This window comes from Calonectris borealis, chromosome 7 (assembly GCF_964195595.1).
Source record: "Calonectris borealis chromosome 7, bCalBor7.hap1.2, whole genome shotgun sequence".
Lineage (NCBI taxonomy): Eukaryota > Metazoa > Chordata > Aves > Procellariiformes > Procellariidae > Calonectris > Calonectris borealis.
This window is the reverse complement of record NC_134318.1, coordinates 25,977,363-26,004,135: the sequence shown is the minus strand read 5'-3', so window position 1 is coordinate 26,004,135 and position 26,773 is coordinate 25,977,363. Positions and strand designations below refer to the sequence as shown.

Sequence of the window (26,773 nt, the reverse complement as noted above, 5' to 3'; positions counted from 1 at the left end):
CATGTGGCTAAGCAATGGCTGAATATCATTTGGTCCAAAGTAAGAGGGAACAAAACCAGGCCACAAACTCACCAGATATCCATCTGCTTTTACATAAAAACATTACTTAATGAATTGTAATACATAGCACAAGATGAATCTATTCACCTGCGTTTACTAACACCTTGAAAGAACACATATCTACTAGTTCCTGTTTCTAACCAATAATCACAACTGTAGAAATTGACTTAGCAATTTGACAAGCATTTGGGCTTTAAAAAGACCAAGAATTGATTAAAAAAAAATTACCTCGTTCCAAACAGGATTCAGTTCACTGTCAATTTTCTTTGTTTTCTTTTTTTCATCTGCAAATACAAAGGAAGTGTAATGATCTGTTTTTGCTAAAGCAGTACACAAATATCACAATTTTTCCTTTCACTTTTCAAAAGACAGTTTGATCTTTAAACCAAATGTTCCAATTGTTTTTGCCTCTTCCAGTAGCTGCCCATTTTACAATCAAAAAGTCCCCTGAGCAATTTTAGTAGTTGAGACTTTTTATTTTGTTTTGTTTAAGCATAGCTAGATATAGTCCCAAAAAGCAAAATTAATGTTTAGGTTTCTCAACCTTTTATGACCCTTGACTGCAACTTCAGTAACGATGAAAGAAGACAGACTAAAAGACTTGAAGACATCAAACTAAATAGTAACCTCAAAGTGATGAACTTCAGTAGTAAAGAAAACGTGTTACACATCTAGCATATCCGAGTTACAAAACACTTATAAGTGTTTAGCTCTGAAATAAGATCACTTGGGAAAAAAATCTTAAGAAGATATGCTTACAGTATCAGCACTTTCTGCTTTAAATGAACAAATATTGCAGAAATACACATGCATATAAGAGGAAATGCAGTCCTTCCTGAAAAAATGGTTTCCAGAAGTTATGCAGATCACTTCACTGACATTTACTGTAGCCTAAAAATTAAAAATTTTCCATACTTCATGGTAAAATTTGCATTTGGTCAACCTACAAATCATGGGAGTGTGGGGTGTGGTGTAGATTACATACAGTGTGGCATTTCAATTCAAATTCCTTCTCCTGAGAGGAACAGTACAACTCAAGTGTTGCAGAGGCCCTTTGCAGGCCCCCCTCACCTATTAAAAAGGGAAGCAAAATTCTGTTCTTACAACAGGTTCAAAGCAAGTAACATGCCGCTGCTTTATTTCTACTTTTTAGTTGCACTATACATATACAGCTCTGATGGAGAACAAGTCTCAACACGACACTCAGCAGCACAAAAGACCACTGGCAAACATGCAGCTCTCTAAACAGAAACTGTATATATTAGTGATAACACATGAGTATATTTAGGTACCATCAGTAAACTAACTGCTGACCTATAAAATGCTCAGCCACCACAAGAAGGTTAAATTTCAGACACACTCCTTGTATTTAAGGACTACAGTAAAGGTAATAGCATTTTTATTATTTGCAAGTTAGGGCTATACTTTGCCAGGAAAACGTTGCAAAAGCCTGGGAAGCAAGAGTAAAGATATGCCACATGGGCAAGTTCATATACCCACTATTCAAGCAGTAGACTGGTGGCTCTTTTTATTGGATGAGAGTGGGATGTACTGAAAGAAAAAAAGTCAGCCCATACTGCAAATTGCGAGAACTGACTCACATTTATGTAACAGCAATTGTCTACCATTTGTACAGGATATTGACTCACATCGTACCACAAAGGAAAGAGCATTCATAACATAACATGCTGTGGACTCGCATTTTGCGGAACAAAGAACTAATTAACATACTAGTAAGAGAAATTCAACTTCATGGTATCTAATAGGAGACAAAGCATTTTCAAAACTGAATATCCCAGAATATCTGGGGTTTGGCACTGGTACTCCAAGTCCCCCTACAAATAGGAGTTGGGAGTCAGGGAAAAGATGTTCTCAGTGCTGGTGAAAAAAGGAACAGTTGCAGCTGTTTGTAAAGGAGAGAGTGAATCACAGACCTGATCCTGACGCAACTAATGATTAAAAGTCGTATGATCCTTGCCTAAGCTCAAATGTAACTGTAAGCTAAGGAAAGCCCTGACTCGAACAACAGTTAAGACAATTCTTGACGAGGAGTAAAATTTTTCACTCTGGACTATCCATTTTCATAAAAACGAGTAAGATTTGTGATTCCACTAACAATACGCATATTCTAGATTATACTAAGAAAAAAGCTTTTTGTGTTACGCATTTATGTGACAGTTGGATGAAAAACGCTGGGAAACACAGCTTACATTGTGTTTTAGTTGTAATTTTAGTCAGTCTGAGTGTGGCATTCACATTCCTCGAGCTTGTATTTTGCATATATTTTCTTCACTTTACTGACTTTCTTTTTATTACACTTTTCATAATTCTTTTAATGCACTGGGGTTTTTTGTTTGTTTTTTAAAACTGTTGGCAAAGAGCTGCCTTCTTCCCACCAAAAAAAATCTTTGCCAAGCAGAGCAAGATGGACTGCCCAGTTATTCTAGGAGCTCACATAAGTTTCAGGTCCTCAGGCTGCCTTCCTCTACTGGTAATGAATCCAGCTACAGTAGCCAAGACTGTAAACCACATCAGGATAAACTGTAAGACAGGGCCCGTCATCATTTTTAGTTTCACCCTACCAAGAAATAAGAGTAAGAAATGATAATGGATGCAGGTAGGACACTCTATATACTTGTTTCTTTAAAAACTAACTATAATAACCTTGGTGCTGTAGAAGAAATCATTACTTGCTTTATCTTGATAGAGGCATTATACTACCACATGTTGTTTTAATATTCTCAGTTGGAAATGAATGTAGTAAGAACTTAGTGATAGTCAATGAGATGACACAGTTTTAAAAAAAATTCATTCAAGATCAGCTGTTTAAATAATAACTGTTCCATCATTAGAGAGATAATTACAGTACTGCAAAACAACCAATGCTTACATCTTAAATTTTTTCTTCTATTATAAATAGCATTTTTATCAATTTCAGCAGGTGGGGAATAGCAGAAGCAAACATTATTTAGAACAGTCCTAAGTCTAAGATTCAAGAGAGAATCACATTTCAGTTCACTAAGTTTTCCATAAAACTTTTGTGAATGAAGAATTAAGATTGTACAGTGGCAGCAACTGCAGGATCAAACGGGCAGACCTCCAAAAACCAGGAAATTAAAGCTAGGGTAATTTAATTCTCTGCAAAACAGAAAACATAAATTTAGTGAATAATTACATTCTAACACTTTTGTTTCACACACTGAAATATATACTAACATAGGTATGAACTACTGCAGGCCTGCTGGAAAGCTCTTATATTAATGGAAAATTAATCTCCACAAATGGAAAAAGAAATTTTATTCAAGTTGGCCCAATCAAACTGAATGCCATTTCACATTAGTTTTTAATGCATAAAGCTGAATGAGGCAGTCAAAAGGAATGATCAAAGCACTAAATGTCCTAGTATTGACTGCACATATAAGCAATTGTGTCAATTTTTACACGCAAAGACAAGAATCTGACACATTTTTCTCCAGTTTGGTATATCTGACAAACCAAAAGAATTGTACTGCTTTAATCATTACCACTTAGTGCCACTTCAGCAAGTGGCAACAGTTTTTCATATTAATTTGACTACTAATTTGTCACATGTAGAGTGACGATGAACTCAGAACTCTGCAGTAACAGCACCCAGTTCCAGACAGCAATACTCGTTTACTCTCAGGGTGTAGTTCTCTTTGAACAGTGAGTTGTTCTTAAAGTAAATAAAGGAAAAGTTCCATCCCACTGGACTGAAAATAAATGTGTAAAAAAAAGTCAAATGCTTGCACAAAACCCCTCTATTGTAAATAAGATATCACAACAATTCCTCTTAACAGGTACCTAATATGTGTCACTGTATTAATTGTACTGACTGTATGGACTATAACTAGCTTAGTTACACAAATTTGATGAAGTCTATTCTACATATAGATGTAACTATAGTAACATGTGTGTTAACATATAAAGTGTTTGCAGAGTCACTTACATACTTAAGAGTTGTAGGATCATGGCCTTTTTCTTCACAGCATAGCTGTAAAGGTCTAATCCTGAAAGATACTGTGTTTTCATTGAAGTCTTAAAATTACTGAAGCTGACATCAGCAAAGGCCATGGAAGTTAAAGTTTGAAAAAGCTAACGAACAAAACACTGTTTAAGGAAATGTCAACTTCCACAGCAATCTTCTGTCAAATGAGTGCTGTTCTCTAAGACTTCTTCAAGAATACTCCAGAGTCAAACAAGAACATGAAAATGTACTGCAGGGCTATGGCCAAAGTACTGCAAATGCCTGAGTTTTTCCCAGTCTGGAAAATAAACTCCAAACTGTGTTTTTTATGTTCCCCAGAAGCTACAGTGGGTATGGACTAGTGTTTAAGACTGCTGCCCTTTGACATACACCTTCCCAAAAATAAGACTGGTTTCCCATCTCTAAACACTAACAAGGGTAAGGGGGAACAGGCTGTATATAAAAAACATCTATAAACATAAACAGCAGAAGTTCAACATATTTCAGAGATGATCCCTACGCCTTTGCACCTGGCAACCAGGTACTCCACTCACAAATTAAATCAGACCTGCTCAATAGCTGGCAAAAGCCTGGTATTTTCTGGCCCCCTTGAATCACTCTAGACAGAAAGCAAAAGATCAGACTGTTGGTATGTAGTAAAATCACATAAAAAGAAGTGGCAGGTATAATGAGAAACTAAATATCCTACTGAAAAACTGTCACAATTTTGAAGTTGTAATTAAGACAATGGTTAAGCATGTTTGTGAACATTAAAAATCCCAGTTATAGCACATAAAGGATAAACTCATTCCTTTAATGTCTGTTGCCCAATTCCTGTGTTTGGATAACTGAAGGACTGAGAAACAAATCCAGCAACACAGGAGAAAAAAAATTAATCTGTAACTTATATTTACTAGGTAAAACTGAATTGCATTAGAGCACACAGTAGGAACAAAAGATTACAAGGAGGAATTAAACAGACAGTTAAGGCATAAAGAAGCGAAGGCATAAACCAACTCTGGAGTATGAAACTGCAGGAGCAGAGGTAACACAGAGAGGCAAAACTGTGACAGGAAAGCAAAGAGAAGGACAAGGAACTGAAAAGAGAATATGAATGCTTAAAAAGCAGCAGAAACAAATGGAACAAACCAGAGAAATTACAGTACACCAGTAACAGAACTTTTTGCAGGGCAAGTAAAATCATATTTTAAGAATTAGGAAGTTCCAAAAGCTACTGATTCAGGCTCAGCCACTTGCCCTAACACTAAGGGGGGTGAAAAAACAAACTTGAAAAATAGGAAGAAAAGAAAGGAAATGGAATGATATCACATCTTTCTGATGCTGAAATAAAGTATCCAAAAACTTTTTATTTTGGAAGTTCAGATACTGGATGTGCCTTGTCCTTTTCCAGCCTCCAGCAAAATGTCATGATTTCAGATTTGGTTTCTAAAGGTGACAAACCCCTGCAATGATTTTTCATACTTTAGGAAATACCATTTCCATTTCAGTGCACAGTTACAAAACCAGGTCACCAGGAATTAAGATAACCGTTTGTCGCAGTTTGGTTTAACATATTACATGATCCAAAATTGCTTGGAGGTTTCTGCACCTTAAATAGAAACCAGTAATTGAAATAAAGTTTATTTGTCTAGCCAAATGAGGAAATGATGGCAACAGGTAAAATATACTGTAAAATATTATTAGCTTTACATATAGATGCTAATTTTATGTTTTCTCCCTCTCCCCTATGTATCTGACAAGTAATGAGAGTGTAAAATGTGGTTTCCTTCCTAAATCTTTATTTTAAATTAAATAACCTCAACAGGCAAAATTTTAAGGTGCAATTCAATTTGTAAAAAAAAAAAAACCAAACCAAAACCAAACACCTTCAGTAATAGTACTACTGTTTTTCAACATGCTGGTAATAACAACAATACACCAATTTTTATTGTGACTGGTTTAACAGTGAGCAGTGGCTGTGCAAAGTAATCAAGACAGAAGAATGATTTTTTCAGATGGAAAACAACAAGGTAATCTTCAATACCAGAATTAAAAGTGGATTTATCTATGCAGTTAGATTTGGGTTTTTAAAGCAAAGGGGTAAGCCTTTGCAAAAGCTTGTAGAACACAGATCCTGAAACAGCACTGCTGGCCAGAAGAGACCAATGCACTCCACCCTGTTCAAACTTCATTCAGGTAACTTCTGTCTCTCTAATTAAAAAGTCTTCCCTGAAGTTACATCAGATGTAACTTCAGGAAAACATGTTTTCACAGATTTTCAAGTACTTACATAGGGCACTATCCTTCAGAAAACCTCCTCCCAGAGTACATTTAAGACAGTTTTCCTTACCTTTAAAAATAACAGAAACAATAGGATCTGGTTTCCCGAACTTGGTTTTAGGGATATTGGTAGCAGATTCCACAATCACCCGAAGCATTGTTTCCAGTCTTCACTAAATGTCGATTGTTACGAAATAAATTCAAGGAAGTCTTAAGTTTCAAACTCCTTAACTTCTGGACAGAAATGCCAGCAGGAAGAGGAGGCAGGGAATAGCTGGTTTACAGTAAAGAAGGTCTATGGGTGGATCTATGACGGACTAGCTACTGAAGGCTATGAAAAAAAAAAGTACCTGTAAATTGACACCAAGTTCTGTGTTGCTCCACAAAAAGAGCTCTTGCTAGTGAAATGCAGCAACAGAAAGAGCACAGTGTAAAAACGAGTGCAGGGTTTTTTTGTTGTTTTTATTCTTAAGCTGCATGATAAGTCTCTCGTAAGTAACCAAGGCAAGAATAAGAATAAGCAACATGGACATTAAGCACAACTCTAGTACTCAAGATACATCACATCTGCCTCTTGGTATACCAAGATATTAAATTTCACAATAGCTTATATTTTTTTCCTCTTAACTTTTGGAACTTCATTGTTTGTAAATGTTTTTAGCTTGCCTCCGTGTCAGTCTATAATCACAAAATACCTACAGTCTTCAAATATAGTTTAAGTGCTCCTCCTTCAGTTGTGCTCTGGAACAACTACATTTTACACAGAATAAATACTACAGGTTCCGCATTTAACACACTGAATTTATTAGATCTCTTGAGGAATTATTAAAATATATATGCATAAGTAAAAAAAAAGAATAATTAAGGACATACATGCAAAAACCATGAGAAGACCCTCTGTGTTGTTTGGAGGCCTATAAATATTTTGTCTTAACGTAAATACATGCAGAAGACTCCACTAAAATGAAACTAGGTAAAACTTACATGATTAGTAAAAAGAACTCTTTGCTCTAAGCTACCCCGTGTTCAGCTTTACAGCCGTTTTTCTCAACTGCGGACCAGATGTAAAAAACGAAGTGGTGCACAGTACCACTGCAAAATATGTTTTTAACTAGAGATGAGAGGGGAAGCCAGCAAGATGGAGCAAAATGAGTCATGTGGACGAAGTTCAGCCTAGTTTTTATATGGTCGCACAAGAACTATCATAGCTTATTACTTCTGAAGCCAAGATGGACCTTGCTTCCTTTCTAAAATGGTTAGATATTTTGGGTAGCTGAGGAAGAGGACTTCTGGGGAAGAAAAGGTAATCTAAAGCCAACACGCTCAGGAAGGCACGAGGATAAAGACACACGAGACAGCACTAGGAAGACCCACGAGACTTGGCTGAAGCATCATGGTGGGTTGTTCCGCCCTCAGCCATCCCAGACCTGGAGAAATCCCCTAGCTGGTGCGCAGCCACAGCCACAAGGCCAGGCTTGCTGCCCCAGGCAGCTGGTAGCCACTGTCCTTTCTGCCCAAACAGCGAGTGAACTAAAGCCTCGTGCCGGGTGGGGAGAGCCACCCTCCGAGAAGCAACATGAGGAGACACTCACCTGCCACCACCCCTCCTTCTATAACCGCGCTTTAACAACGAAATGGAAATCCCCTCAAAGGGAAAATGAATTATGGCCTCGCAAAGGGGACACAAACACCACCCCAGCCCGCTCGGAAGGGCCCAGCCGCCCTGCGCCGGGATAAAGGAGCCCTCGCCTCACAGCGGCCAGTCGCGAGCCAGTCGCGAGCATCTGCGCTGGGGCAGGAAAACAAGGTGGGGAGAAGAAAGGCCCCATGGCATTGGCCAGACAGGTCACGCGGCCGCCCACACCAGCCAATGGGGAGCCTCCTCTCAGGCATTCCGCGGAGAACTCGGCAGCGCCCCACCGGCCGTTAACAGCCTCCACGCCAGGCAGCTCGAGCCCCGCCCACGCCTGCTCGTCCAGCCCCCTCTAGCCAGCGTCTTGGCGGAAGAGTTCTTTAACCTCTCCCCCGCCTTTTTTGACCCATCGGAGACGCCGTAGCCCTCGCTTCAACGGTGAGGCGGTCTGGGCGGAAGTGACGATGCGGGAGCCGCGGGATTCAAATTCCCGGAAGCGGGGCGGAGCTGAGTCTGGCCAGACCCGCCGCCGCCGCCGCCGCCGGGTAGGGTCCCCCCTTTCCCCGCCGTAACCCAGGGTGCTCACAGGCCTGTTTGCTCCCCGCGGCCCGGTCCGAGAGCCGGCAGCAGGAGCCAGGAAGCCCTGTGCTGCCCGTGCTTGACTAAGACTGTGTCAGAAGTCACGTCCTGCCTGGTGGGAGGGACTGCTATTCCGTAACGATGCCTTTACTTTTTATAGGTGCTTAAAGATGAATTCCAAGACGGCCAGAGATATAATTATTGGCAAGTGGGGCTTAAAGTCGGGTAGCTCCAGGCCTGAGAATGACCTCGAGAAGTACAAGCAGGAGAAGACAGCCCTGAGAAAATCAGTGGAGGAAGTCGTGAAAGGGAAAAGCAAAATGACCGATCCGGAAAGGAACGGGCTCCTAGAGGTGAGGTGGATGTTTGCACTCGAGCTAACATTTGTGATGTCCTAATTGTGCACGGTTAACGTGAGTCTGAGTATGTCCGACTTTGTAAGAAAGATGCTAATCTTTCCTCTTAAAACTTAGTTTACTTTGATATCACTGCTGGTTTAGTTTGACATTTTTGTTCTCAAATATTTTTCAACGATGACTGAACTAATGAAATTACAATCATCTGACAAGCCTGTTAAATACAAAGACTTGAGGCCAGAGGTGCCAATTAGTCTATTAAGACCTGTCCTCACATGTCCAGCTGTTTGGAACAGTTGGTCCCAGAGAAATATTTTGAGCATTTCCTGCAAAGAACACTGTGTTTTCAAACAGTTGCCTAAGAACATGCCAAAAAGTGCTGAGTATTTGCTTGAACTATATTCTCAAGCTTCTACTCAGCTATAGGTAAATAAAACTGTAAACAGTTCACCACATTATTCTTCCCTTACAACCAAAGAGCAGAAACTAAGACACTGTAATTTCCATGCTTTCTAGTCTATTCAAGGTAAACCTGTGATTGTAGAGAAAGAAGTTCAAGACTTAGTATATGACCAAGTCACACACAGAAGGACTGGGAAACTTTAAATGGACTCTTTCAAAGGATACAACTAATGGAGACTAGGCAGAGTAACATTTCTAGGCTACTTCTTTTGACAATAAGGCTTTTTGTGTTTGTGCTACAACATCAGTTGAGAAGTGCTAACCCAAGTACCAGCTATGGCTAGACAGCTCATACTGTTGTCGCTAAATTCCTTAGCATATTTGCTGTGTCTAGTGGAGTTTGCTGCTTGCTCAGTGTTGATTACTTAATATTGGGTTCCTAGTTTACAGGTGGAAAATCACAGGCATGTTTAGGTATACTAGGTACTATCTGGTGTCAATATTTTAATTTTAGTGAGCACTGTGTGGTCTTCAACCACTCCCTAAATGAGGCGCTCTAAAATTCAATTTCTTTCAGTTTCTCTGTCATCTTCTAATGACTTGATATCAACATGTAGGATTTCAACATCAACTTTTCTCATGGAAAATGAAATGCTATCATAACAGAAGTTTATGTAGAGCCCCAAGGTATCTCAAAAGGAGTACTAATGCTATGTAATAATTACCTGTGCTGGAGGCCTACTGAAAAGAGAGTGCCTGTTGAAAATATCTACTAAAGCACATTTTGAAACTAAAAGGCCAGATAATTTGGAAAACAGGATCCTTCTCCTGAATGCTTTACTCTCTTGTAAGTTCACTTATTGTCATTTAGTTTGCAAGAAGGCTCTGCTGCTTCTCAAACGCTACTGAATATGCTAACCACACTAAGAAATGTATCACCAACCTCTTCACTGGCAGTGTTCAAGAGTTCTTGTATTGCTTGTGTTCTAAGGTTCATCTATTGTAGTGATCTGTATTCATATACAAAACTGACTACCTACCAAGTCTGTGAAATTTGGTTCTTTGCATTCTTTCCTTGTTTCATCTACTTCAAACTGGATTTACTATCACTTGAAATGTTTCAGATGGTCGCTCTAGTATTGCGATGGTCACTGTAGTATTGTCTGTTTTGAGTAAAAAGTAACATTCTCAGCTAATTAAAGGCTAAGAGAGAACCTTTGAAAGTGAGCATTTTCTCAAACTGTTGTAAACTTGCTAATGCATTTGTTGCATAGACTGACACTTATTAATTTGTGTCACTTTTTTATTCTGTTTCATTTAGAAAATACTTTCCCTTGAAAAAGACAAAGAAAAATACAACCATTTCCTTGGAGAGAAGGACAAAGAAATCCAAAACCTGAAAGATAAGCTTAGATCCAAAACCAAGAATAGCGAAGTCTCCTCATTACAAAGTCAACTAGAGGAAAAAACAAAGGAAGCAGAAAGCAGGGAACAGTTACTTCGTTCCCTATCGGAAGAAGTGAACCAGTTAAAGTGTAATTTATCCACTGTTACTGCAAAATGTTCTGAGTTTGAAAACAGAGCTGGTACTTCTCAGGCATCCCAGGTAAGCACTGAAGAAACACTGTAATTGCAAATTCCAAGTCTAACCTGTTTATAGGTTAAACTTGGAATTTGTGCCCACTAAGCATCAATATCTGTTATAAAAGAAGATGGATTTTTGATCTTGTTACAAGTTGCATTGCATGCTGAAATACTCTTGTATGAAGAGAGATGATATCCAGATTGAATGCTAAATGAAGAACAGTCAGGGAGCACAACTTCAGGCAATGCAGCTGGGGAGGGAATTGTTTAATGCTGTACTGCAAGGTCCTTTTTTCAAGCTTGTGCGCAGGTGGTATGGCTAGCGGTACCATGTGTAATGATCCACCGTTGCTTAAGCAGATATTATGCCCTTCTCGGGTTTGTATGCTCAGTGACTTAACAGACTGAGAAGGCAGCAGTAAGAGCATTAATAAAGACAAACTAAGCTCCTCACCTAATTCGGCTTTAGTCATGAGCCAATTGGTGATGTCAAGATTGGAGGCAGCCTGGGCTGCAGTGATCATGCACCGGTGGAGTTCGCAGTCCTGAGGGATATGGGTCAGGTGAAGAGTAAAATCAGGACGCTGATTTTAGGAAAGCAAAATTCCAGCTGTTCAAGGAGTTAGTCAATAGGATGCCCTAGGAAACTGCCCTCAGGGACAAGGGAGCAGAACAGAGCTGGCAGATCTTAAGGATGCTTTCCATAGAGTGCAAGAACTCTTGATCCCCAGGTGTGAGAAATCAGGAAATGAAGGCAAGAGACCAGCATGGCTGAGTCAAGACCTGCTGGTCAAACTAAAGGTCAAGAAGGAAATGCACAGGCAGCGGAAGCAGGGACAGGTATCCTGGGAAGAGTATAGGGACATTGTCTGGTTGTGTAGGGATAGGGTCAGAAAGGCCAAGGTGTGGCTGGAGCTGAACTTGGCAAGGGATCCAAAGAATAAGGGCTACAGGTATGTCAGCCAGAAAAGGAGGGTCAAAGAAAGCATACCTCCCCTCCCCCCCGATGAACAAGACTGGCAAACTGGTAACAAAGGATGAGGAGAAGGCTGGGGTACTGAACAACTTTTTTGCCTCAGTCTTCACTGGCAACCTCTCTGCCCCCACCTCTCGAGTAGATGGACCGCAAGACGGGGACTGGGGGAGCAAAGTTCCTTCCCACTGTAAGAGAAGATCAGGTTCAGGAACCTGAACATACATAAGTCTATGTGACCTGATGAGATCATAAAATCATAGAATCATTAAGGTTGGAAAAGACCTCTAAGATCATCGTGTCCAACCGTCAACCCAACACACCATGTCCACTAAACCATGTCCGTAAGGGCCTCATCTACACGTCTTTTAAATACTTCCAGGGATGGTGACTCCACCACTTCCCTGGGCAGCCTGTTCCAAGGCCTGACCACTCTTTCAGTAAAGAAATTTCTCCTAATGTCCAGCCTAAACCTCCCTTGGCGCAACTTGAGGCCGTTTCCTCTCGTCCTGTCGCTTGTTACTTGGGAGAAGAGACCAACACCCACCTCGCTACAACCTCCCTTCAGGTAGTTGTAGAGCGCGATGAGGTCTCCCCTCAGCCTCCTCTTCTCCAGGCTAAACAGTCCCAGTTCCCTCAGCCGCTCCTCATAAGGCTTGTGCTCCAGACCCTTCACCAGCTTCGTTGCCCTCCTCTGGACATGCTCCAGCACCTCAACGTCCTTCTTGTAGTGCGGGGCCCAAAACTCAACACAGTGTTCGAGGTGCGGCCTCACCAGTGCCGAGTACAGGGGCACGATCACCTCCCTACTCCTGCTGGCCACGCTATTTCTGATACAGGCCAGGATGCCATTGGCCTTCTTGGCCACCTGAGCACACTGCCGGCTCATGTTCAGCCGGCTGTCAATCAGCACCCCTAGGTCCTTTTCCTCTGGGCAGCTTTCCAGCCACTCTTCCCCAAGCCTGTAGTGTTGCCTGGGGTTGTTGTGGCCGAAGTGCAGGACCCGGCACTTGGCCTTGTTGAACCTCATGCAGTTGGCCTCGGCCCATCGATCCAGCCTGTCCAGGTCCCTCTGCAGAGCCTTCCTACCCTCAAGCAGATCAACACTCCCGCCCAGCTTGGTGTCGTCTGCAAACTTACTGAGGGAGCACTCGATCCCCTCGTCCAGATCGTTGATAAAGATATTGAACAAGACCGGCCCCAGTACTGAGCCCTGGGGAACACCGCTCGTGACCGGCCGCCAACTGGATTTCACTCTGTTGACCGCAACTCTCTGGGCTCGGCCGTCCAGCCAGTTTTTTACCCAGCGAAGAGTGTACCTGTCTAGGCCAGATGATGCACCCCAGAGACCTGAGGGAATTGGCTGATGTAGTTGCCAAGCTACTCTCCATGATATTTGAAAAGTCATGGCAGTCAGGTGACATCCCTGGTGACTGGAAAAAGGGAAACATTGCACCCATTTTTAAAAAAGTGTAGAAAGGAGGACCCTGGGAACTACCAACCTGTCAGCTTCACCTCTGTGTCTGGGAAGATCATGGAACAGATCCTCCTAGAAGCTATGCTAAGGTCTGTGGATGACAGGGAGGTGATTCGAGATAGCCAGCATGGCTTCACCAAGGGCAAGTCCTGCCTGACAAACCTAGTGGCCTTCTATGATAGAGTCACTACATCAGTGGACAAGGGAAGAGCTACTGATGTCATCTATCTAGAATTCTGTAAGGCCTTTGACATGGTCCCCCACAACATCCTTTGCTCTAAATTGAAGAGGTATGGATTTGATGGAGGAACTGTTAGGTGGATGAGGAATTGGTTGGATGGTTGCATCCAGAGGGTAGTGGTCAATGGCTCAATGTCCAGATGGAGATCAGTGACAGGTGATGTCCCTCAGGGGTCTGTATTGGGACCAGTACTGTTTAATATCTTCATCAATGACATAGACCGTGGGATGGAGTGCACCCTCAGGAAATGATGATACCGAGCTGAGTGGTGCAGTTGACATGCCTGAGGGATGGGATGCCATCCAGAGGAACCTGGGCAAGCTCAAGAAGTGGGCCCATGTGAACCTCATGAGGTTCAACAAGGCCAAGTGCAGGGTCCTGCACCTGGGTCGGGGCAACCCCCAGTATCAATATAGGCTGGGGGATGAAAGGATTGAGAGCAGCCCTGCCGAGAAGGAATTGGGGGTACTGGTGGATGAAAAGCTGGACATGAGCTGACAATGTGCGCTTGCAGCCCAGAAGGCCAACCGTATCCTGGGTCGCATCAAAAGAAGCGTGGCCAGCAGGTTGAGGGAGGCGATTCTGCCCCTCTACTCTGCTCTGGTGAGACCCCACCTGAGTACTGCGTCCAGCTCTGGAGTCCTCAGTACAGGAAAGACAGGGACCTGTTGGAGCGGGTCCAGAGGAGGGCCATGAAAATGATCAGGGGGATGGAACACCTCTCCTATGAAGAAAGGCTGAGAGAGTTGGGGTTGTTCAGCCTGGAGAAGAGAAGGCTCCGGGGAGACCTTATTGCGGCCTTTCAGTACTTAAAGGGCGCTTATAAGAAAGATGGAGACAGACATTTTTAGTAGGCCCTGTAGCAATAGGACAAGGGGTAATGACTTTAAACTAAAAGGGGGTAGATTTAGACTAGATATAAGGAAGAAATTTTTTACAATGAGGGTGGTGAAACATTGGCACAAGATGCCCAGAGAAGTGGTAGGTGCCCCATCCCTGGCAACATTCAAGGTCAGGTTGGTCAGGCCTCTGAGCACCTGATCTAGTTGAAGATGTCCCTGCTCATTGCAGGGGGGGTTGGACTAGATAATCTTTAAAGGTTCCTTCCAACCCAAACTATTCTATGATTCTATGAGAATACCTCTCTCCTCCTTGCTCTTAAGAATCCTCATTTGCTCCTTGGTTGTTAAAACTAGTTGCCTGTACATGGTATCACACATGGTAAATATTTCAATGTGACAGAAGATAGGACAGGAATAATGAGTTGCTTCTCTCTTTTAAAATGGTTAATAGGTGTGGTGCCAGTACTTGGCAGCTTTTACAAGTGCATTTAGTTTTCTGCAGTTGTTTTTCCACCCCTGTCTGTTCTAATGTTCCATGGAAAATGCAGTAGTATCTCAGTAAGGGGCACAGGAAGTTGGTGCCTGAAAGAGGTGCCTGTAAGTCTTTTCCAGCTTTTGACCTGCAGATGGTGCTGGTTCCCCATGCGCTACAGGGAAATTGAGTAACTTACAGAAATTCAGCTTTAGCCAAATACATAGCAAAATATCTTAATCTACTAATTTTCAATTATAATACATATATGTATCACTTCTAATAATGCAGTATCTTGGGAAATACCACTTTAAATGCAATGTGTTTATTTTCAATTTCAAGAGACTTTGAACTTTGGAGAATTTAAAACGTATGTTAATTCAACAGATTTCCATGATATTTTTGTCAATGAACTACCAAAATATCTTTTAGTTTAAAATCAGAATTAATTTTCTTTTAAATTTTTTACTGATTTATCAAGGACAACAAAATTTGACTAATGTTTTGACTGGATGTCTTGGAAAACTTGAAAACAAGTCTAACAATGCTGATTGAAACTGCTAGGTGGCACATGAGCTGCAGATATACTCTGAAATGGAAACAACAGTTGTGTGACACAATTTTGAGAAAGTTTTCACTGAGACAGAGTTCTAATGTTTGCAGAAATAGGAGTCTGAGCAATTGTAGTATCTCTAAGTCCTCTTTTTATTAGGTAGTGCTAAAGTTTAATAATTGCATTCAAAGATCTGTATTTTTTTCAGCTATAAAGCTTGTTCTAAATCACGTTCCAAAAAACAGGAAAACTTTGGAAAAATGTAGCTGGGATTTGGGTAGTAATCCACATTTTTACTTCCTTAAAGTTCCCTCTGACTTATATCTACACAATTTCAAAAGTTTTCTATCATGCAGTGAATAAACACGTCAGATTATGAAAGAAGTATAACTGTTTAACTGCTGTTTAATTTTAGATGGGTCTAAAGAACTCTCCGACTCGTACTTTAAGCACTCTACTGTAGATCAGGTCTCAGAAAACAAGTCAGTGTGTCCTTATGGTTCCAGACAGGCTTGCATGGTTTCCCAGATGTTTGTAAATCCTCCTGTTATACCAATGACATTGCCAAGGTCTCTAGCTTTCCCAAACAACTCCTCTAGGTCTAGCTTATTGTCAAACGTACGAGGATACGAAAATAGAACAAACACCTTTTCTGTGTATTTAAATAATACCCTAAATATCTTAATTTTTCAGAAGCTCTCCTGCACCCTTCAGGTCTTCCAAGATAGCAGTTCAGCAGAAGACACATGTTATTAGGAAATGTTTTAATGTAACTATGAGTTGCAGAGTTATAGAATAAATTAAATGTAAATCTTTGTCCTGTATCTTCCAGGAGATTTTATTTTAAATCTATGAAATGTTTTTCTACATAACTTAGATCCTTTTTTTTTTTAAAAAAAAAGAAAGACTATAAAGATCTTTAAGCACAAAAGGCACATGTATGCATCTGTTCTCCATTTTTAAAATATTCTTATGCTATTTATGTGAGATTAATAGTTATACAGGACTAGCTTTACTGTTTCAGCCATCTGTTTTAAAGAACACTAACAGGTTGTTCTTTGTGTGCAGGAAGCTGTAACAAACAGCACTGGATCACCAACTAATCTTTATGAAGTTGAAAAACAACTGAAAGATGTAAGTTTCATATACAACTTGGCAAGTATAAATCATCTGTATCAAAATGCGTAAGAGTGTACATTATCACCATATACGTGTTTGAGTAGTATGGGATCTCAGAGGGTATGTTTCCCTCTAAAATATAAAACCTGAAATTATTTTGTGACAAAACAGTAATTTAGAATAAAAAAAGGCTTGCAAAAAAAAAAAAAAGACAATATTTCCATCATCTTTGAAAAAAACTTGCTTGGAACATCAGAACAAAGTGGTTGCTGACAAAACAGGATCCCCAGGTAACCTGGTCTGACCTCAGACCTGACACTGTCTGGGATAGCATGAGGTTGGATTAGAAACCTCCTGAGATCCTTCCAATCTGAATAATTCTATGATCCAATCAGATACAAAATCCATGTCCTTGTTCTTACAAACTTTAAGTTGCAATGATACAGCTTTAGTTTATTCCATTTTAAAGATGTCCTGGTTTTGGCTGGGATAGAGTTAAATTTCTTCCTAGTGCTGTGTTTTGGATTTAGTATGAGAAGAATGTTGATAACACACTGATGGTTTTAGTTGTTGCTAAGTACACTACTAGTCAAGGACATTCAGCTTTCATGCTCTGCCAAGTGCACAAGAGGCTGGGAGGGAGCATAGCTGGGACAGCTGGCCCAGCGAGCCAATGGGGTATTCCATACCATGTGATGTCATGCTTAGTATATGAATGGTAGGAGTTTCAGGAAGTAGGAATCACTACTTGTTATTGGTCAGCGTGGGTGGTGAGCAGTTGCATTGTGCATCACTCATTTTGTATATTCTATCATTATTGTTATTATTTTTTTCCCTTCCTTTTCTGTTCTATTAAACTGTCTTTATTTCAACCCACGCGTTTTTCTCTCTTACCCTTCCAATTCTCTCCCTGTCCCACTGGGGGGGGGCGGGGAGAGAGCGAGTGGCTGTGTGGTGTTTGGCTGCCTGTTGGGTTAAACCACGACACAAGATCTGTTGGTTTTTTTTATATTTGAGATTGAAAGGTTAATTCTTCATAAACTGGGCATGACTTATGGAACCCTTTGTTTTTAAGTCATTTTCCCATTCTAAGAAATAAGCCAATCAGTGTTTAATATTGCTGCAATTTTAACTTATGCTCAACAACCTGACTTATCTTTCCAAACTAAGATGGGTTTTATTTATTGTACAGAGAAGATTACTACAGTTTGCAGCAGCATTAACTAGCTTATCTTTAAACTGTATAATATATAACTTTTAACATTTTAAAGACAACAAATACTTTTAACTTTTAAAATCTGATAAATTATCAGAGGCTTTTTTGTTGTTCTGTTCCTTTTCATGAAGGCTCTTGAGAAAAACCAACAGTGGCTACTGTATGACCAGCAACGTGAAGCATATGTCAGGGGACTGCTTGGAAGGATCTTTGAACTTGAACAGAAGTCAGAAATAGTTAGCCAACAAGAATCTAAAGAATTCAATTCAGAAGGTATCAACTTTATTTTTTCCCCACAAGTGACCCAAACCATAATTATCTATAGAATAAGTTTTTTCTGAAAACAAATTATAGCATAATTAAACAAAATCAAGACTTTCTTCTCAACATTTTGGTTTCTTAATGGTAAAACTTGGTTAAGTAAAATTTCTTTGTTTCCTGTTATCTAGCTACATTACTTGATTGACAGTATTTCATGTTCTTATCTACTTCGAAGATGGTTTTTAACAGCCTTGACACTCTATTAGCAACCTCTCTGTTTGCAGAAAGTGTTGAGGCAAATATATGTATGTCTCCCATCCTTCAAAGTACACTTTCAACCTACATAATGGAAGCATTAAGGCTTTATTAGCTAGGTGTGGGTCAGGTTTTTTACTTTTTTTTTTCCAAAATAAATATTATAAAAATGACTCAAGACTGCCACGTTCTTTACTCACCTGAACAGTTCTTGCAGGGCATGAAAACCTGTGGTAGGTTTTGGCACCTATCCAAAACAGTGTTTCGCAATATGGATCTGGCCACCTCTAGCTCACTTCCGTGCTATGTAGTTCCTCAATAATGAGCAGCCTCTCAGTATCATGCATTCGGATTGACTCGAGCTGTGCTTGACCAGCATGTGGAATAAACAGGAGAACCAGAAGGAGTTCGCTTGCTTTTCTTATTATCAAATTATTAATTTAATTAATTTAATTAATTAATTAATTATTTCATGTATGCTGCAACTGACCTGCAAGGAAAATTCACTAAATAGAACTAGCATCATCTGGAGTAAGAGTATGCCCATAGCTACTTACCACTTAGTAATTCACGTGCAGTGGCTTGGTTTCTGTATTACTGCTTGAATCTTTATGGAAAACAGTAAAATACCATAATCTTGTTTTGGTGCTGTTTAGAAATCTATGAACAGTATTTTAGAGGGAGGCAGACTGAAGTAGCTCACCAGGAAACGTAACTCAGAGTTACTGCAGTCAAAGCTTTGTCGTCAGAGCAGCCAGGAGACTAGGAACTTTAAGGAAGCAAGGGTATAAGAAAGTTCCCCTCTTCAAGCAGCTAGACAGTAGCAGAGATCCAAGTTTCTAAGAACCTAGCTATAAAAGTTGAAAGTAGATATGACAACCTTTTTCAAGGAAAAACTTGGTATCTCTCTGAAGATCTCGCTACCCTATAAAGGAGTATTGCTAATGAGACGGTAAGGCTTAGCTCATAGTCGAGGGGAGGGAGAACACTCAAGCAAGAAACTTTCTCTAGTAAATTACCCTTTGAAGAATGAGGGGAAGCCTTCAATAGGAAAAGTATCAAAGTCAAGAACGTTACAGTGCCAAAAATCAGCAAAGCCTGTGAAATTCTGCATTCCTTGTTCTGCTTTTAGGTATATTTTGTATTACTACTGAATTTCTACAGACTGCCTCCTTTTTTTTTTTCCTACTTACTAACTTTTCTTGGGTTGACAAGCAGAAATTTTTCAAACTCTGGTTTAAGTAACAGTCACTAGACAAGAAGCAGGGATTTTTTTATCAAAAAACCTATCCTATTCCCTTTTATTTGCAATTTAGAAGTAAATGATGGCATACAATTTGAAGAAGGTAGTCTGCAAAAGACAATGGATAGTCTGGCTTTGGTCAACAATGGTGAAGTAGAGCCCATGAGATCCCCAGGGTATCTCTGAGGAGGGAGTAATGCCAGAACCTTGGCTAAGGAGCCTAAATCTGGAAGCAAGAATCCGGTGTGTTTGGGCCTTGATTTCCACGCGTCAGTATAATGCATGAGGCCAATAAGAAATATGTGTGGGTCATGGACCTTATGTAGCAAGGCAAAGGATATAATATTGCTATGAGGGTTAGTGAAGGAAGTTGCTGTAGCACATAATACTATACACAAGCCAAGCTGCAGTTTTCCAGTAACAATGTTGGGAAGGAGACTTTACTGCATTAGATGTATTGAAAGCTGTTTTAACTAAAGTTTGGTGCTAGTCTGAGCTGTGTAATAACCTAGAATGTTAATTTCTATCAATATGCCTTAAAATGCTGTCAAGGATTTGGTGTTCTGATTTTCAAGTGATTCCCCCGCCTCCCACATTACTATCTCAATTATTTCTGACTCATTAAGGTCATCTACAAGAGGAAAAGCAAAAATATTATGACCAGCTGTTACTAACTGCTAAGAGTGATCTTGAGACTGAAAGACGCACTATAACCCAGCTGAGATCTGAACTTAACGAATTCAAAAAGAAGTATGAAGAAACACAACGAGAAATAACGAGTTTAAATGCCTTATTGCAGTCGCAACAGGTTGCTGAAATTAAGACTCTAGAAAATGAAAATAAAATGAAAGGAGAGAAAGTGCAGAGACTAAAACAAGAAAATGAAAGTATTAAAGGACAGCTCAGAGAAGAAAAGAGAAAGTCTGAAGATCTTTTATGTCAGGTAAGTGGATGCATTTGGAGGTTTAAGATCATTAGCAAAGAATCAAGAGAGCTGAAAAAGTCATACTTAATCAGAATGGACCATCACTTACTTGCTCTGGTAACTGTTCTTTACGTATATGTAGACTCATGTCCTTGTGGTTAAAACTGAATTCTTTCTTTAATATATTGGTTTGAATCAAAATCCAAACTTTTGTGAAATTTCCTTATTTAACAAAGAACTTACTTGTTCACTTATTTCCCTGGTCTTGTGGGACACAAGAGGGAGAAGTGAGAGAATACTTAATTGATTCTAATCTAGTTCATCCTCAAGGTTAATAGTAAATGAGAATAGGAAAGGTAAAAATTCAAGTCCATACAGGCTATTTTATCATGCGGTCCTAACTGATATTTGCTGTCACCTGGCTGTTACAAATACGCATGTGGGCTTGTAGTTTCATACTTACTGTGTCCCTGGATAGTGCCCCCAGCCAACCATTGTGGCCATGCAGCTGGGTTTTTGTTTGTTTGGTTTTTTTTCCATGAGTTTCCACTCCAGATGAGTTCCTGCATTTGGTTCTCTATATGATGCTGTGAATAAGAACTATGCAGGCACACCTGAGTACTAGAAAGCAATGGCCAGATAAGCAAGGGAAGGGATGGACCTTAAGTTGTCACTGTCCTGAAGATGGCTATGGTAGAAACCACTGAGAAGAGTTCTGTGATTCCGTGTAAAGTCTAAAAAATGCCTGTCAGGCAGGCTGTTCAATAGGTGTGGTTTACACTATTGCCAGATCTGTTCTCTTGCTTTTGCATCAGATCCTAATTGTTTGCAGGGCTTGCCCATCTCCCAAAGAGTACCGTGATGACTTCAGTGAAATAATTCTGTTCATATGTGAAGTTCTTAATTCTTCCTTCTTTTTTTGAGCCCAATGACTTGTTATAACCACTCTGGCTGATCAGAGGTGGGGGAAGACACGTATGTGCTGTATGTTTGTATTTAAAAATATTCAGTGCTTACCTCCTTTTGTTTGGAATACTCATGAGGACTTTGCCACTTCCCCTACATGGAGAGTTAGTGGTGTCTTGGAATATTCCTATCAGCATGGTGATGGTAACAAAAAAAAAAATCTGTTGTTTCTTCTTCTGGACATGAAATCATGACCACGTATCTACTGAAGAAAAACTGGAAAGTCCTCCTTGAAGGACTGTCCTCAGGGCATCCAAATAAGATAGACTTGCTACTTGGAGAAGTTTGTGGTCAATAACAAAGCAATGTAGAACTGAAATTTGAAATAAGAGAATAAAATTTACTAGGCACCAAAGTAGGCTAAAACCAGAACAACAGTTTAGCTCTCTAAACACAGGCTGGTTTTCACTGGTGAATAATGATTAAAAGGTACTGGTGAATAATGATTTTTTTTTTTTTGCAGCTGAACAGCACAACAGCATTCACTATAAAAGTTGATACATGCTGATAACAGAGGATATTTTTACTTCTTTTTTTACATTTACTTAATCCATTATAGTATAGTACATTCTGAGTCTTAAGCTTGTTCTCTTCTATTAAAAAAAAAAATTGCATTGCTTGTTCTTTTTAACATCATGATGTGTTAGTACAAACAGGTTTTGTCTGCATGCCAGCAATCACCTAGGAAAGTTCAGTTTGATTTTTCTGAAATATAACATCATCCTGCATTCCCTCTGCTCAGTGCAATGATAATGTTTTCCTGGGGTTTTCCCCAGAGAAGTAGAGATATTTGGGAATTGGGTTTGGCTGTTGCATAACAGGCATACATTTTTCTGTTGGCATTGAAATGTAAAAGTTTAGTTCCATCCCTTTTTAGATTCATTATTTGTTAAGCTTATTAACTGTTGTATATGGAAGTTCTTTGTTACAAATGTTTTTCTTCCTTGTAGGTGCAACTTCTTCGTAAATCATTGCACAAACAGCAAGAGGAACACACTAGGATAGCTTTGTTGGAACAACAGGTACCGAATTACATGCTAAGATGCTGATTCTTAATCTGTATTATGCACAAAGGATTTCTAGACTAACTTTTCAAATTTAAGAATGAGTAGTATATTAAATAGAGTACTATTAGACATGAATATTCAACAGTGAATAATCTCTTGATGCTTCTAAAAATTTTGACACATCTGTCGAGGAAAATCTGTAACCTTTTACAGATAAGAGGGTGTGATCAAACCTGATGCTATTTTCTCCACAATCACTTGTTCAACTGCACAGCCTCAGATTAGGTATGGGAAACATCCTAAAACCAAACAGCTCATTGAAGTTTTGTAATATACTCTTGATAAAGTTACATAAAGTTATATAAATAATTGCATTGCCATCTTTTCCATCTTCTTTATTTTTTCCAAGTACATTCTTACAGATCTAACTGATGTTATTGGGGGAAAAAAAATTTACATTTCTTTGCTAAGCTTGGGTGTACAGTGTTACCCATAGTTTCTGTCCAAATTGTCATGCTACAAGAAAGATCCTGGAGTAAAAACTGGCATTTTTAATGAGAACTTGCACTATATGCTTTTCTATAAAATCTTCAGTTTAAGATTGCAAAACAGCTTGAAATATTCTCCAACCAAAATAACTTCAAACTCCACCTCTACTAAGGGAGAAGATTTTCATAATTGGGCATGAATTTCACTGTAGTGAAAGCAACAAGTGATTTCTTTAATTTTTTTTTTTTAAATTCCATTTTAGGATATGAAAGCAGAGTAAAACTTACTTTAAATTTATAAAGGGGAAACATTTCTCCCCCCTCCCGCCCCCCCCCCCCCCCCCCCCCCCCAGTTCTTAATTCTGACTTTAGTTCTTTAATTTTCACTCTGGGGGGTTGCCAGATCCAGATATGCACCACAGACTTTGAGAATGAAAAACTTGACCACCAGAACTTGCGGCATCAGTTAAACAAAGTCCTTAAGGAACTGCGCAAGGCCAGGCAGCAAATAACCCGTCTGGAACCTCTGGTATGTACTGAATAACTTGCATGTGAATTTAGCCAGGGATTTTGCATAGATGTACATCTTTTCACTTTGGGATCTTATTTCGAGTGTAGTGAGTCTTCTGTTAATGTCATCAGATATTCACTGTAGGCCCTTACATTCTTTAGGTATGTGGCCCCAAGGTGCAGAACCCTATGTCAACTAGCTAGGCATCATTTTTCCCTACAGCATGCACAGAGAACTGTACTGCAGAAGGAGATCCAGAATAGTCAGGCTCCTGAGCAGGCAACATAACTGTATTTTGTATCACAATGTGCATCTAGTTTTGTCTTGCACAATGACAAAGCTGCAGTATGCTTCTACTCAGACTTGCTGTTAGTGAACAGGACACAATCCTTAAATACAGAGGTTGAATTCCTCCCTCACCTCCATCTGATATAGGATGGGTGGGTCACTAAAACCTGGGTTTTTGATTTCCAAAGAGACAAGCTCCCTACTATAATGAAAAAGGACATTTGTTGTATTGTGAGGGCCATCGTCTGTTTGCTGCTTATAAGCCCAAAGAAAGCCACCGAGATTTGAGCCCTAGACTTAATGGAGAAATTTGTAGGGAAGGATTAAGCATAAGGCAAGCCATTGATCTGTTTTGCTCTGTCATATCCAGGATTGCCCTGGTCTTGAGCAGAAATGCGTTTTGACTGTTGGTGCTTTTGGAACTCTACAGCAAGGTATCTTGTAAGATTAGGTGATAGCTGTCAAAACTGTATTTCTGGGCTTACTTAAATGAGGTTGAAAATGGAAATCGGATACCTGTGTCCTTCATTAGATCAGGTCTGGGGCCGCTGTGCTTTTTACAGAGAAGATGAATGCAAAAGCTCCTAACAAGTTGCAGATGAGAGGAATTCTTCTCTGACTCTGCCAGACCGCTCTCCCTCTTAGTTGTATGCATTTTGAAAGTATTTTCTCAAATGAGGAAGGGAATGGAATGAATTCTGAGATACTGATGTTCTTCATGTGTTGTCCCTGGGAGAGTGTTGCTTAGTAGGATTGCAATTGCTGCTGCTGCCAGGGGAGGCCACTGGGAAACCTTCTGTCTGCTGGGAGTAGAGCAGAAGTTTGGGCAGAGCAGGGAAGTCACAGCTTTGAGTTTCTCTGTGCTGAAAAGCTGGAGGAGTAGCTGTCCAGTAGACAACTGAGTGCCTTTTACAGTTAGGGACAGCCTTCATGCACAGAAACATCACGCATGGGATCAGGAGGAGAAGAGAAAATTACAGCAGAGTTTTTGGGAAGGTAACTAGGCAGCATCCTATGTAGAGGGGACTGAAGCATCATTTTATTAAGGAAAGATAGTGTGTGAGCGGAAGATGGTTGGGGAAGGATTCCCGGCTAGACATTGTGGGAAACCTGTCTTAAATAGTCTGCAGAAAAGCTACCTGCAATCTAATTTAAATGTGGTGTTAGAATTGTACAATAGGCCCTCTGTTATTAACATGAGTAGCACAACTGCATTTAGCCATCTTAAAAATTCTACCCTTAGTGCTATAATACACACAAGGCTTGTGTGCCATCAAACCTTAATATTTTTTTCCTACAGTATTTGATCAGCGCATGCATGCCCCAATCTTACCCTAAAGCTTCTCCTTTTCCAGAAACTCCAGGAATCTGGACATATGGAACCAGAGGAAGATTTGCAAGCTGCATTTGAAGAGAAGCTGACCACATATGACAGAAGTCCTTCCCTGAAACATTCAAGCCTTCTTGATGAAAGTTTTCTCGAGTGTCCCAGATGTAAAATGCAGTATCCAACAAGCCAGCACAGAGAATTACTAGCACATATTGACTTTTGTACAGCTTGAGCTCCAAATGGACTTACTATATTTGCTTTATACACACTGCCAATATGCTCTTCCACAAAGGCAAAAGATCTTTTTAAAGCTTTTTTCTTAAGGTTGTATAAAGGACTACTAGTTTTGTAATTCAGTTCCACAAAAACATTATAGTAATTTATTTGGCCTCAAATATGTTACCTGACGTTTTTGCAAAAAAACTAGCTACTGCATTTTTGGTTGCAAATGGAAATATTTCTAGAATTAGGAATATCTTAAAATAGTAAACTACTGACTTTTTTTTTTGCACTATTAAAAATGAGAACAGTAAAAGCACACCTATTGTGTCAGACTTCATTTTAATGTTTGGCATATCTGGTTCGTGGTTGGTGAATCCTGATGATTGCGCTTGTACCTCAACTGACAGTAATAGCTGCAAAAGATTTTTGGCTGTAGTAGGTGCACTATATATATTTATATATACATGGGGGAGGGGTGTGTGTGTGTAGTGTGTATATACACGTTGTATGTATCACATACATGTGTAATGTATCACCATCTTGATACATTAAAACTCAGGAGGGTCATGTTAAGAGGTCTTTGCTGCTTACAATTCATGTTGAAAACATCAATCATAAGTAGCTTGTTTTCCTGAACCACAGTGAGGGGTGACTTAGAGCTCATAAAAATGCTGACCAAGGTTTATGCTCTTCTCAAAAAAAATGTCATTGGGAAAACAAACTTCCTAGCAAATACAAACTTCCTTGGTACTGAAAAAAGTTTACATTTCAGACAATCTCAGACACCATTTTCGAAGTTTGGATATGGAATTATGCTGAAGTAAACTTGTTTGCACTTCTGTATTTTAGAGGTTAAAGTTGGGAAATGTCAGTTATTCAATCTGTTACATTTGACAAATGTCCCAGTTTAAAAGTGCAGTTTTTAATAAATTGCTCTAGTGGATTTGAAGTGTTGCTGTATTTTGGTATTAATGCAGAAAACAAGTTAGCAATAAATTCTTACAACAAATTAGAAACTGGCAAAAAATTCCCTTATGGATTTGCAATCATAGCGTTATTTTCCTCTAGTACCTACTGTAAACCTGGATCTGTTGCTAGCATTTTGCTCCTTGCACCTGTCGTCAAGTCCAACAGGCAGTTCCTTCCACAAAAATTATTAAAGTGAGGAAATTTTACAAAGATACACTAGTTAAGATAAATTTGCTTCTTCTACAAGTTTATGGTTTGCTGAGGACAGTGAAATACCCAAGGTCTATCTTTCTCTGGTATACTGATTCTGATTGCTAGCTAGTATCAACTTTTTCCATCACGCTTTGCTGCAAAATTGCATGCATTTACCCCATAATGTTCACCCTAATCTCCGATGGTTAAACATTATTCTTAAATTGTTTTCACTAACTATTATAATATCAAGTGATGTTGTTATCAATTAGATCCAGTGTTTGCGAGACAGAAAGAAAATGTTAAAAGCTATTATCTTTATATCTGAAATATCTGCAAAATCT

The 26,773-nt window shown here is 39.7% G+C and overlaps 2 protein-coding genes across 2 annotated transcripts in view; one reads left to right on the top strand and one right to left on the bottom strand.

Annotated features, from left to right (window-relative positions):
* The window catches only part of MYOF (myoferlin), a 75,276-nt gene extending 67,146 nt beyond the window's left edge, over nt 1-8,130 (bottom strand). Inside the window, exons 1-3 of the mRNA XM_075154715.1 lie at nt 7,918-8,130; nt 6,396-6,656; nt 289-344 (exon numbers count right to left, since the gene is read on the bottom strand). Coding sequence (XP_075010816.1) covers nt 289-344; nt 6,396-6,483 — 144 coding nt within the window. The 5' untranslated portion in view covers nt 6,484-6,656; nt 7,918-8,130. The remainder of the gene's footprint in view (nt 1-288; nt 345-6,395; nt 6,657-7,917) is intronic.
* A 365-nt stretch (nt 8,131-8,495) lies between these two features.
* CEP55 (centrosomal protein 55) lies at nt 8,496-25,578 on the top strand. The gene is made up of 8 exons (XM_075155454.1): nt 8,496-8,890; nt 10,617-10,901; nt 16,506-16,571; nt 17,904-18,045; nt 20,158-20,474; nt 22,373-22,444; nt 23,321-23,446; nt 25,072-25,578. The coding sequence occupies exons 1-8, from the start codon at nt 8,708-8,710 to the stop codon at nt 25,276-25,278; spliced, it is 1,398 nt and encodes a 465-aa protein (XP_075011555.1). The 5' UTR covers nt 8,496-8,707; the 3' UTR covers nt 25,279-25,578.
* Nucleotides 25,579-26,773: the final 1,195 nt, after the last annotated feature.